This window comes from Abramis brama, assembly GCF_963993115.1.
Source record: "Abramis brama genome assembly, chromosome: 13".
NCBI lineage: Eukaryota > Metazoa > Chordata > Actinopteri > Cypriniformes > Leuciscidae > Abramis > Abramis brama.
The window spans coordinates 18,956,277-18,969,281 of NC_139975.1; the positions used below are offsets into that span (position 1 = coordinate 18,956,277).

A 13,005-nucleotide genomic window follows, 5' to 3' on the forward strand; every position below is an offset into this window, starting at 1 on the left:
CTTTCTTTCTTGATTTTTTTGTTCATTCTTCTTTTTATCTTAGTCTTGTTTTGTTTTATTTAGGCTTTGTAGCATGTGTTTGTAAAGATTAAGGGACAGGGTTTTAATTTAAAGAACATTTCAAATAATATTTTACCCTAATTTAATACTAAAATCGCTTTTTCTATGTGGACTGAATCACATTTGTGGACCTCAGAACCACACTTATTTAGCTAAACTAAGAATGTCTGTTACTGGCATGAGATGGACAGAAATATTTCTCCTGCTTTTTATTTTCAGAATAACTTTTCAATACTTAAGGAATATAATTCTATAAAATTATTAGAATAACATTCGTAAACCGATCTGACATCTGTCTTCTGTCCAAACGTCTAGTCTAGTTGTTATTGCGTTTCATAATGTCCTGATTGTACAGTAGATGGCGCTGTTGATGAAGATATAATATCCCGCTGCTGAATGAGCAGGGCAGGAGTCTCGAGTCTGGAGGGTTGAGCTCTATAGTAGGCTAGTTGCTGAGGGTGTTTGGCCGTTCAGTAGCTCATTTAGCGGGATTTTTCTTAGACTTGCTGTTTTTGAAGATATTGATTGAATCCCACTGATTAGTGCAATGACAATACATGTTTGTAGATCTTATTCAACAAATATATTATTTTCCAGATATTATCTTTAAGTAATAAGGTATACCATATACCATTTTTTTTTATCTAAGAATAGCTAAAAACAGTGTTTAATATCCATCGTACCTCTCGGATTCAAGCAATGTAAACAAAAACAGCAATGTTATTCATTATTTTAAATATTGTGCAATGCAAATATTAATATGCATGTTATTATGAGTGTGCCAGAACCAAAAGACAGAATGTGCTTTTGCCATGCATGCAGGAAACTCACTGCCATGGCAACCGACACTGCTCCAATCAGGACATCGCAACTCTGTTGTTTCCACGCGATCCTTTATGTTTTGGGAAAGAAACATAACACATTACTAGCACACTATGTTCGACTATGTAACTGTTTTAGCACTTTAAAGCTTCAAGATCTCCAGTTCACTTGCAACTGTCACATTTGTGTGCGTCACCGTCTCCCTGCGAGTCTAACGCGAGAGAGCTAGCCCGATAGATCCGGCTCCCTGTTAAATATTGATCAATCGCGCTATTTACCTAGCTTGCTGTTCACAATGAGTAACACACAAATATTCAAGACTAATCTAATTTTACGTAGGCTAGTTCACTACAACATAAATTTGTTATTTATTTTTTGCTGTTTCACATCAGTCTCCGCCCACTGCCCAATTTATACCCGGTAGGCTACATATTTTCTGTCCCAGACGATTGATGACCAATCGTGGCGATTTCTGTGGTCGTGGCTGCTAAGCGGTGGTCCTGCGTCGTACAGTGAGAGAGGTTCAAAGACGGCCTTGAGACCAAAGAATACGTCTTTATACTTAAATAAAGAATAAAGAGACTTAAAATCCACGGTGGATAGCCAAAATTGCACAGTCTGTAGCAGGCATTAGAGCTCTGTGGTAGTGAACGCGTTCACGAACAATGTCCGATTCGTCCTAGTCTGATATAAGTTGTAACGATTTTGAATCAGTCACCGTCTCTCGGACAGATGCGCAGTCGGAGTCTGATTAAGTAGTATACAATACAAATATATTAATACATGCATTTAATCAGTATTTAATAATGTAATTTAATATAAGTATTAATAACATGAATAACATTAATAATATCAAATTCGTAATGACCCAAGAACTGATTATGAATGAGCTGATATTAATAACATCTTTGAGTTAGACGTATTTTACTCTAATAGCACATTAGTACAAAGTATAGCCTACTAATTAACCTACTGGAACTGGATATATATTTGCATTTCACTAAAATAATAAAAGAATATTAAATTAATTTCGTTTTAATAAACAAACTATTTATTACAGGGACAGACGAATTACAAAAACCCATAACTTAAAAATAATTAGTTAAAATAACCGTAACTATGCCATGACGTAAATGAATTGCTGAATTACTTTAAATGATTCTTGGAAATGAACTGTCCGAAAGAACCGATTCGAATAAATGAATCGGACTTAATCACTTGCTGTCACATACCACAAATAAACTGAACGACTGTTTTTGTCCTCCCATTGTGAGTGATTTGTTTTCCCGCATGATTCAGCTGTACTATTAAGACTTGCTAGAAACTTGTCGCTCTCGTTGTAGTTGTCTGGGTCTACATTACAAACGGATTCAGATGATTTTAACTGAAAACAAACTCTCGCACACACACCCACACACACAAAGCGCGCGCACACAAGAGCGCTGAATCTCGCTCGCTAACAGGTGTTTCTCTCACATGGCTCTGTGCGGTGACTGTGACTGACTGGTTCGTCGTGGGATGCTGCGAAACGTGTTCGGTGTCTGGAGGAACATCTCCGTTATTAGTCGAAATGGCAAGGTAACTTAGTGACATTATAAAGAGACAGATGCGGTAAGACCTCAGGCAACTGAATGTAGAGCCGTCTAAGGACTTTATCTCCGAAGAGAACAATGAGCGTTGAAGAGATGCGCCGTCACCTGCATAATTGTGTTTTGTGTTAAATCCGTTTTAAACTCTTTTCTGCCGATCTGTCACAATGGTGGTCTCTGGTATGAAGACTTGGATGTGAGCTATTAAGTTAAAGATTCCCCTTAAGAAATCGTGTTGTGGAGTAAGTGGGGAAACGGATAGTGTCCTCTGAAAGTTTTGGTTGTCGCACCGTCAAACTGGCCATGGCTGCGGCGATCGCCAGCTCCCTGATTCGGCAGAAGAGGCAGGCAAGGGAGCGTGAGAAATCCAACGCCTGCCGCTGCGTGAGCAGTCCGAACAAAACCAAAGGAACATGCGAGAAACCCAGTCGACTCAGTGTTTTCTCCAGGGTCAAGTTGTTCGGCTCCAAAAAGCGCAGACGACGACGACCAGGTCTGATGTTACCTTTGTTAATGTCCTGTCTTAATACGGCCATTATATTTGTAACAGAATCGCCATCATTATCAATGCATTTGTGTCTGTACTTTTCAAAACATTGGATTTTAAAACGAAGTGCTTGCTATGCTCAAGTCAGACAGCAAGTTTTAAATTTTAGCCAGCATGTGCTTTCACACTTCATTGTGAGAGCTCATTCAAACTCCTTACCTTACAGAACTTCTCAGGCATTTTGACCAAATAATTTGTCTGAGAAAAAACGTTAATTGTATACAATAATGTCTTATTGTATACAATTAACGTTGTGTTACTCTGCAGATATTATGTTGCAATGATGTTGATGCTGATCTGTCTATCTATCTAAAACACACATTCAGCACAACTGTTTACTTACAAGCTTGTAGTCTCAATTACCTTGCTTCCCTCCCTAGACAGCATCTTACATAACCCTTATGTGACACCTTAGCAGAAGTGCGGAAGTTTGTGTGTGTAGAGTAGCAGCTGTTTACAGCAGTGATTCAGTCTTCATTAAACAGTCTCATACTTAACAATCGTGTTCACATATATACACATGGACTAACACTCACATGAATGTGCTGCTTTATGTGAAATTAAATATGTTTTCATATACACATGACGTTTGTTGAGGAGTGATACCTCTGCAAATCTTTACTCATTCACACCCTTATTGAGCCATTCGTATTGTATCTGTACTGAACCATATTATAGCATCTGTATGGTAGTTTATTTTGGTTTATTCTGAATTGGCATCTAATAGAGTTATTTGAGAAATTCAGATTCTCTTTGACTGAAATGTAGGGTATGTGTTATAGTTTGTACTATCAGTTGTAACCTAATATCCGCACATGTTTTAATCTCATATGATAAATGAAAGTTAATCAGTGTTAAGAGCATGATCCACCAACTTACTAAGCCTGATTAACTACATATCTGCTAATGCAATTGCAATCTGGTATTTTGCGCAGGAGATCTGTGTCCTATATATGCGTTTTATTAGTTCTAGTGGTGCAGATCAGATCCATTTAAAATGATATTGCTCTGTGCATCTACATATTCACATGAATTCTTGTAATGGCCAGCAGACTGCAGTTTCTTTGCAAATTGCAGCTCTCACCAATTTTCTGTGTGGTGACTCTGATGACTATAACAACATGTTGAGAATTTTCTTTTTTGTTGCTGTTGTCAGTGTGGACTGTTGTTTGTAATGCATGCAGGCTCAAATCTGTAGACTATGGAATGCTCTTGCTGAGCCAGAAGCTTTGAAGCCCCTAACACTGTCACTGTGGCAATGCCTGTTTAACCCTGTCTTCTTCTTCTCTCTCTCTCTCTCACTCTCTCACTCACTCTCTCTCTCTCTCTCTCTCTCTCTCTCTCTCTCTCTCTCTCTCTCTCTCTCTCTCTCTCTCTCTCTTTGCAGAGCCCCAGCTGAAGGGGATCGTAACAAAGCTGTACAGTCGACAGGGCTTTCATTTGCAACTCCAAGCAGATGGAACCATTGATGGCACTAAAGAGGAGGACAGTGGTTTCAGTAAGTCAGCGGGCATCTTGTCAGAATATGTTTTCAAATTTTCACCTATCCAGGCACAGCTTGAGGTTCAGTGTTGGAAACAAGGAAGTACTAGATTAAATAGGTTAATACAGTGGCCGCCAAAAAAGTATTTGGACACTTTGATTGATGAATGTTTTTGCGTTACATAATAAAACGTCAAACCAAATGGCATTTCATTTTAACAGAAATATAGAGACTTTTCAAGCAAATGTTTTTTGGGCTTCAAATAATACAGCAAAAAAATATACTGTTTAGAATAAATCATAAAAAAGCATTTGTCCATAGTTACTCAGCTAGTACACTGACTTCATACTTCCTAGTTAGACCAGTTGGTTAAAAGTAATTATAGAAATGGCTCAGGAAAGTGAAGTTGGTTCTGGTCTTGCATCATTTATTTGCAGATGCCACTTGGTTTGATATATTGCATGACATTTTCGAAGTGTGACTTAAGTGTCCAATTTTTTTTCCTTTGGCCCACTGTGTGCCTGGTATTGTATTTCAGTGACGGCTGCTGTTGTTATTTATTCCTGTACACTCTTCCTTCAGACTTCATTTCTGCCTTATACTGACACTTATAGACAGCTTCAGCTTTGCTTTTCACTTTTTAATACCTTTTCAGTTCCTGTATTGGTCAGAAGAGGCTCAGTTCTGTATTATCCTGAAATGGAAAATTCAGCTGGGGCAGTCAAATAAAACTACCATTCTTCAGAAAACAATTATTCTGAGAGCACAGTTAATGTAGCTTGAAAGCCCAAGTACAAGAGAAACATTTTAGGCAGATGTCCATAATGCCTGAGAAACAACTTTTTCTCCCATTTCATCCACAAATTATTTTGTGCCATTTGAAGTCCTCTTATGGGCACCTGCAAGTGTGAATTATTTAGTCCGTAGGCAAGTGCGGCGTCACCCAGTCAGTGTTTGAGCTATACTGCGTATAGGAGCCGGCTGTCTGGTTGGCAGGGCTCTAATTTAATATGTGCTATATCTCACTGACGCTAAGTGTCTGTGGCATTCTGGGGCCTGTAAATTAGCTTGACTCTATTCAATTAGTCACTGGGTGAAGATGATGCTCATATCGAGCAAATGAGTTTGTGGTGATCGGAGTCATTTGGAACTGTGATCACTCAAGGTTCCAAATCCTCTCATCCATCAAGCTCATCTAGATTAACACAAATTTGTATCTAGTGCACATAAACAGTGTTTAACATGAAGAGCCATGCTAATTGAAATAACACCCCTTACTTGAATTTAAATAGTGGTTGTTTGACTCAAGTATACATGTTTTATTCACCCTTGAGTTGAATCTGCGACACTGGGGCAATTGGCCACTCCTCTTTCATTGCATGCTCATTTATTTTCTTGTCTGTATTCTTCCCCTGTGTGATTGACTGTAAGGTAAAATTAGTTATATGGGGTGAGATTAGATAATAGAAGCTGACCTGCTTTTCCCACCACACTCCCTTATTTTGTGGAGAGAATGAAAAGCTGTTGCTGGAGAGGAGAAGTGGGAAAACAGGGAGCTTCTATCTCTCACGCTACAAAAATAGAATTGTTAGGAGCTTGGTGCCCTTGTCTCCATAGCGACGCAGTGCAGTCCTCTTGGCTCTTCTCTTGGTGTGTGTGTGTGTGTGTGTGTGTGTGTGTGTGTGTGTGGGTGTGTTTGATAGGGATGAGGGTCTGCTCCAATGCTGTCTTTACTCTCTTGATGTATGCCTCTTACCATATCTCTTTGACTGTTGTTCTTTGCACTTCAGAGCAGTGCCAAGTTATGTCATTGCTTCACTTAAATCACTTAAATATCACATAAGTGCCAGGTTTTAAGTGTGTTTACTGCAGATCTTAGCCAAATACTAATTATTTTTGCCCTGAAGTCATGCCATTCTGCTATAAATAATGGGGGTTGAAAAAAAAGAAGTTTTTTTAACTGCATGAGAAATGACAGCGAGAATGAGAAGCTCCCATTCCCATTTGCTAACGGTGGATCATATTTGATTTTATTAGATGGAATTGGGCTAGTCAGGGGGTTGGAAAGTGGACATTTAAATATAAAGATCTTATTGAAAATCAGCCTTTCCATCTCTCAAGTCTGACTGTGATGAGCTCTTTGGAGGAACAAGACAAAAGCTCATTCTGAGCAGTAAATGTCAGGTATGGCTGCTCTATTGGATTATGTCTCTTTGTGCAGAGTTTTAGAGCTTAATTCAATTCCTAATCAATGTGCCGTGGCAGGAGGCCTTTCTCTCCGTCAACATTAGTTTTTATCTCTGCTAACTCGTCTTCCGTCTATAGAGTGGGCTGATGTGTTCTTCAGTCAGTCACAGTCGTATTCTAATCAGTCTGATTTATCTCCAAATATAATAAACTGAAATACTAACATCTGAATGAAATGCCAAAATGCTTCTCTAAACGAGCAATAAAAGTTTACTCAGGTTTACTGTATAGAGGTTTATCCAGGCATCCAGATAAACTACCAAAATGAACACATCCAATATCCTTTTGTAATAAAATTCAAAAGGTTCACACAAAATTGAAAATTCTCTCATCGTTCACTCACTATCATGTTGTTCCTATCCCGTGTGACTTTGTTCATCTTCAAAAATAAAGACATTTTTAGTGGAACTTGAGAGATCAAGCATGGCAGCTCAACCATACTTGCTTGATACGCAGGGACAAACCTCACTTATTCTGTGGCATTAACCCTCTGGGATCTGAGGTGTTTTCTGGGCCCTGGAGGTATTTTTAACCGAGGGGCAACCTTCCTGTTTCTCTCTTGAAGCCAACACGGAAGTGACTTAAACTGCAATTCTTCGACTGGCCACTAGAGACTGGCTCCAAAAGGGAGTCAATTCCATATATCCCCCATGTTAAAATGCCCAACTTAACAGCAGAAAAATATATGTTTACAGCCTGGTGCAAAAATTGGTTTTGGTCTGTATAGCTAATTTTGTCCTTCATGAAAACTGTGAAGGAGTGAATTTGTTTTATAACTCATCCGTTTAAATTATATTAAGCCTTAAAGTTCTATATAATTAAGGGAGTGGCCACTTGAGTGACAGGTGGATTGCCGCTCCTGTCACTACTAGCCGTCACGTCACCTCAGCTAATATAGAGGCTACACTCGTTCTGCCGTACCGTTGCTCTCACGGATCAGATAGACTATATATGCTTATGTAGCTTTTTAGTGTAAAAAAAAAACATCCTTGTGCGCGTGGTGAAATCCTGCAGGTGTCAGTGCTTTCTCCGTCCATGCAATAAATGCACATCCTTGACTGAGCACAAATTTCTAGCGTATTTACTTGAACTTCTTAGGTAATATCTTTGGTTTGACCCATTTGAGAGGTGGCCAAAATCAGAATTTTAAATGGACTGAATAAAGCTCTCTACGAACTTGATGTGCGATGCCACGATGACTGACATGTATGCGCATGAATCACTGTCACACGCTCCGAGCAATATTGTAAGTTACTGCATAATACATTTCTAACTAGTAGAATAATACACTTGGCACTGCCCTTGCGACGGTACTGCCAGTAGCATATAGCATTAGCTCAGCCTGAGCTAACTTGATCACGTCTTGATACTGAATATTTGTTCACAAGACTTTTGAAAACGATGTGAAAATCATCCTGCTCACTCATCCACATAAAACAATATATTGATTTAAAATTTAAAAAATCGGCTTAAATCGGCTGTCACTTTAAGACTTAATGTATGGTTCCAATATACCGACACATGAGTATCATAATATACTGACAGCTGTCCAAACTGTTTACATTCACTTAACTTTTTCCCCGCCATTGACGGAAATTTCCATCATTTGTGAGACAACACTTCCCCACCATTGACGGAATTTTCTGGCTTTGTACTGTTAAACGGTAGAGGGGGGCTATTACACATCTTCTGAAAGAGTACTGAATCTCCTGATCAAAACACAGGCAAAAAAGAAGCAGAAACAAACAATATCGTATGTAAACAGATGCATATGTAAAATAACGAGATCATCAACATTAAACGGCATATAAATCAAACCGCCTAATGTTACCGAATGAAATGTTGACCCCAGACAAGGTCTGTGCAAGCTTTGGGGGTGCTGATGGACTCGATCAAATCCATCTATGTTTTTATCATGGTTCTGAAACCCATCCAGATGTGGTCTTTGACAAAAAATTTCTCAGCTTTTTAAAATCGTGATATTGCACACCCCTATGTTTATATATGAATAAAAGCCTAAATTAAATCTGTTCATCATATATCAATTGTGTCTCTTCAGAAGACTTGGATTGAACCTCTCCATCCATATGGATTATGTTTATTCATAAACTTTTCGGAGCATCATTTTTGGTTTTGTGAACTTTCAATTGAGGGACAGAAATCTGTCAGGTTTTATTAAAAATATCTTCATTTGTATTTCGAAGATGAATGAAAGTCAACAACATGAGGGTGAGTAAATTACAGAATTTTCATTTTTTGGGTGGACTAACCCTAAAAAAAATAGATTACATAATATTTTAACATTTATCATAATATTTAAAAAACAATTTTTGATCAGTCCGTTAAAAAAAATTTGGGCTATCATATAACTTTAGAAGAAAAAAAGTGCATGAGTATGGAGTACTTTGAATTAATCCTTTTATAGCCTGGTTTCACAAACAAGGCTTATATTAAGCCAGGATTAGGCCTTCGTTAAATTAGGACATTTAAGTAGCTTTTATAAACATGCCTTAGAAAAAAAGATTACTGGTGTGCATCTTATTTTAAGATATGTCAGTGCAAGTTGCTTTATGTTAAGACAGCTCAAACATGCATTTTAATCTGGCAGTAATGTTATATATGAACATGAAGGTTTTTCACCCATATTTTCAGTGATTGGTGCTGTAGGAGAGGTGCTTTTTTGAATTCTGATGGTTGTTATATTGGTGTTTTTGCAGAGAATATTATTGTGCCCTCTTGATCTTCCCTAATCTCTGTGCTCAGGTGCTCTATTAGGTGTGAGTAATTGAGTCTTCTCTCCACAACCCCCAGCGACCAAGATGTGGTTATGTGTGCCGCCCATGTGTGTATGCCACAAATAAAAAAGATACCGATGTTAAAATCATATTATCTTCCTATAGTACTAATATAATCAGTACCTCATTAAATCATCTGCATTTGGCATCTAAAAACTCTTCATATGAACTCAGTGGCTGTAAAGCACAGAGCAGGAAAAGGGCTGATCTCTACAGGTGGACCTGGCTGGTGTCAGAGGGCTTCAGAGAGAAGAGGAAGGACCTTGATGTTGGATTAGAGAGGATGGAGAACACTCCGAACTGTTGTATAAAATAGCAACATGGCCATCGATTGAGCTCTGCAGGAAATAAAAAAAATATTAATCAAGAGCTTTCATGTTACGATGAAAGGCAGAATGGGTTACTGTTTATGTTCTCTAAAGAATGAGGAAGCAGGAATCATGGCTGAGTTAAAGTTGTTCATTGAGACAGATTTTAAATTAGATAAGAGAGTGTAAATACTGACAGAAATTGATGGCAGAATTTAGATTTTTTTTTAAATCACTTTATTTAGTTTTAAACAACTTTCATTCATCTTCAAGCATGAACATTAGAGATTCCTTTTACTTTATTTGATGTATAAATCGTTTTTTTTTTTTTTTTTTGTATAAATATAAAGCTATCGTATCTCTTCAGAGGACCTGGATTAAACCGCTTGATTCTAGTCCCAGACTAAAATGCATGTTTAACTGTTTTAACTGAAAGCAACTTGCACTGACATATTTTAAAATATGTCAGTGCCATTGTTTTTCTCAAGATTCACACCAGTATTGTTTTTTTTTTTCTTTAAGGCACATATAAGATACTTAAATGCCCTAGTTGAACTAAGGCCTAATCATGTCCTAATCTAAGCCCTGTTTTGTGAAATGATCTCTTTATATGATAGCTTTTTCTAAAAGACTTTCAGTGAAGGGATAGAAAACTGTCAGGTTTCATTAAAAATATCTTTATTGGAGTTTTGAACAAAAGTCTTATGGGTTCAGTGACACAAGGGTGAGTAGTTGATAAGAAAATCCTTAAAAAAATTTTTTTTTTTTTTGATCAGTCTTTTAAATTGCATTAGTCTGAGTACATGACATAATTTTCATTTTATAATGAACAAAACCTTTAAGAGATGAAGGATGGATATTATGTTAATGACGCAAGTATATATTCTTAACTCGAAATATTGTACTTAAATATCTTGTGTGATTGCCATATCAAGGCAGTTTAAATTTGGTAACCTAGATCAGTGTGCATTGATTTCTGTTAACACACACACACATAAATCTCTCTCTCTTTTTCTCTCTCTCTCTTTAAAAAAGCAGCCTTTTACTTTACAAGTTGGTTTCCTTCTTGTTTTTTTAATCAAGCTAGGTTACATAACCAGTGAAATGGCTGCTCACACATTTTTTTTCTTTCAAAAAGCTTGTGCTGTTTTCTTCCCGAGCTTATGTTCCTCAGATACTCCCAGTGTCAGGGGTGGCTGGCTGGCTGCTTCACTCTTCCCACTGGCAGAAAGAGGCTGTGTGGATGGGAGAGATTGTCAGCTTTATGGCTTACGTGGTGACGGGGGGACAAAGGTGTGAGGAGAATTGGCACAGCCAGTGGTACCCGGAAGCCCGAGCCCCGCGCAGCTCACTAACTCTGCTCAAAAGAGAGAGAATGTGTGAAAGAGACAGAGGGAAGAGTGTGAAACAAGACAGACAGAGAGTGAGAGAGAGCGTGTGTGAAAGGGAAAAAAAGAGGAGCTATGTTAAAGAGGCGGCAGTTCAGAGAAAAGTTTACGTTTTTCATCTAATATATATATTTTATTTTATTTCAGCTTTTAAGTTAATGATAAAGGTTGTTAATAGTTGTAGTTAACAATAACAATGTAATGTTAAAGTTGTAATGTTAAATATAATGTTTAAAAAATATCGTCCAAACACTAAATTTCACCAGAACAAAGCATTATTCCAAAAAAAAAAAAAAAAAGATTTCGAAATCCTTTTTTCTGTACCTAATAACTTTTCTTTTTTTTTTTTTTTTGTCTCTGAAGCAGTCTTTCTACTGTCAAAACAAATAGACAGAGACCATCAGATAGGTGGTTCCTAGAACATTGCAAAACAGTTGCTAGGTTGTTGTTGGTGGTTCCTAAGATGTTCTGGCCGGTTGCTTGGGTTTTTCTAAGGTTTTCTAGAAAGTTGCTTAAGCTTTTTTAGGGTGTTTCTAGCTGTGCAGCTTTAGTGGTCTTCTGATTCTGGTGAGCTTGATGCTGTGTTGATGAAGCAAATGTGAGCGGCCAGAATGATGATGATGCGTATCGGCATTCTCAGACTCATTCTGCTTACATTTTTGTGTAAGAATGTCATTACTCTTAGTCAGTGGCACTTTTCTGGGGGCTATACAAGAATTTTGCAATGCATGTGAACAAATGAACTCAGACCATCTCAGTTATGGTGTAAATATTGAAAATAATGTTAGAAATTAGAATAATGACTGACATATAGCAACTCATTTGACAGCTGATACTGAATCAGAACAACACGTTTTCCTCTGGCATTCTTTACTTAAACTGCATTAACAGAAGTGTCAACAGATTTAACGTATGCCTTTCAAAATAAGTCTCAGTAAAACATTTAGAATTACGTTTTTTTGTTTTTATTGTTTATTTGACTAAATATTCTGCGACCCACTTAAAACGGTCTTGCGACCCATCGGTTGAGAAACACAGTTATAGGTTACTATATAAAACACATGATAGTGATATCCTGATTAATTAGCTGTACTCGGCATAAATGTTTGAAAATATAATTGTCTTTTCTTGTTTCCTATACAGCCATGTTCAACCTCATCCCGGTGGGCTTGCGAGTGGTGGCCATCCAGGGAGTTCAGACTAAACTCTATCTGGCCATGAACAGTGAGGGCTACCTGTATACATCAGTAAGTAACTGCAACTTCCTATATAGACGTTTGTTTATGTGTGCTATACTTCGGCTGTTTTAATGGGGTCATGAACTGCATTGTTTTATTGTTTCATAATGTTTCCTGGGGTGCACTTATAATGTTAGTATGATTTTTACTTCAAAAATTGTCATAATTTAGACATTTTTTAAGGTGTTTTTCCTACCCTGATTTTAGCCCTCTGGTTTGAGCGCTCTGTTTGAAGGGGCGTGTCTGCTATGAGACTTCAGTGTAAACGCCCACTGCTGTGATTGGCTGACAGCTTTGCATATGAAAAAGCTAGAATTACATGTGGAACTCTCTCGAAAACTTTTAGCACGCTTTTACTATTACAGCTCTAAAGGTTAACTAATCGTGTAAAGTAATAATTAGCATTACAGTCAGATCTATGGCACTATTTAGATCGTGGCATGAAAGGTTGCAGTGATGACTGATGAGCATTATAGCCGATTACAGACATGTTGAGCGCATGAATGCAGCGATATCGCCATTGCATCA

The 13,005-nt window shown here is 37.7% G+C and overlaps 1 protein-coding gene across 10 annotated transcripts in view; it reads left to right on the plus strand.

Moving 5' to 3' along the window:
- fgf13a (fibroblast growth factor 13a) overlaps positions 1-13,005 on the plus strand; it is a 131,817-nt gene that overhangs the window by 93,931 nt on the left and 24,881 nt on the right. For 9 of the 10 annotated variants that reach the window (XM_084132257.1, XM_084132262.1, XM_084132259.1 and 6 more), the window contains 2 exons: positions 4,406-4,516; positions 12,383-12,486. In XM_084132257.1, coding sequence (XP_083988383.1) covers positions 4,406-4,516; positions 12,383-12,486 — 215 coding nt within the window. Of the gene's footprint in view, positions 1-2,098; positions 2,965-4,405; positions 4,517-12,382; positions 12,487-13,005 lie in introns of those variants that run through there. The other variant, XM_084132258.1, reaches the window with a different exon arrangement.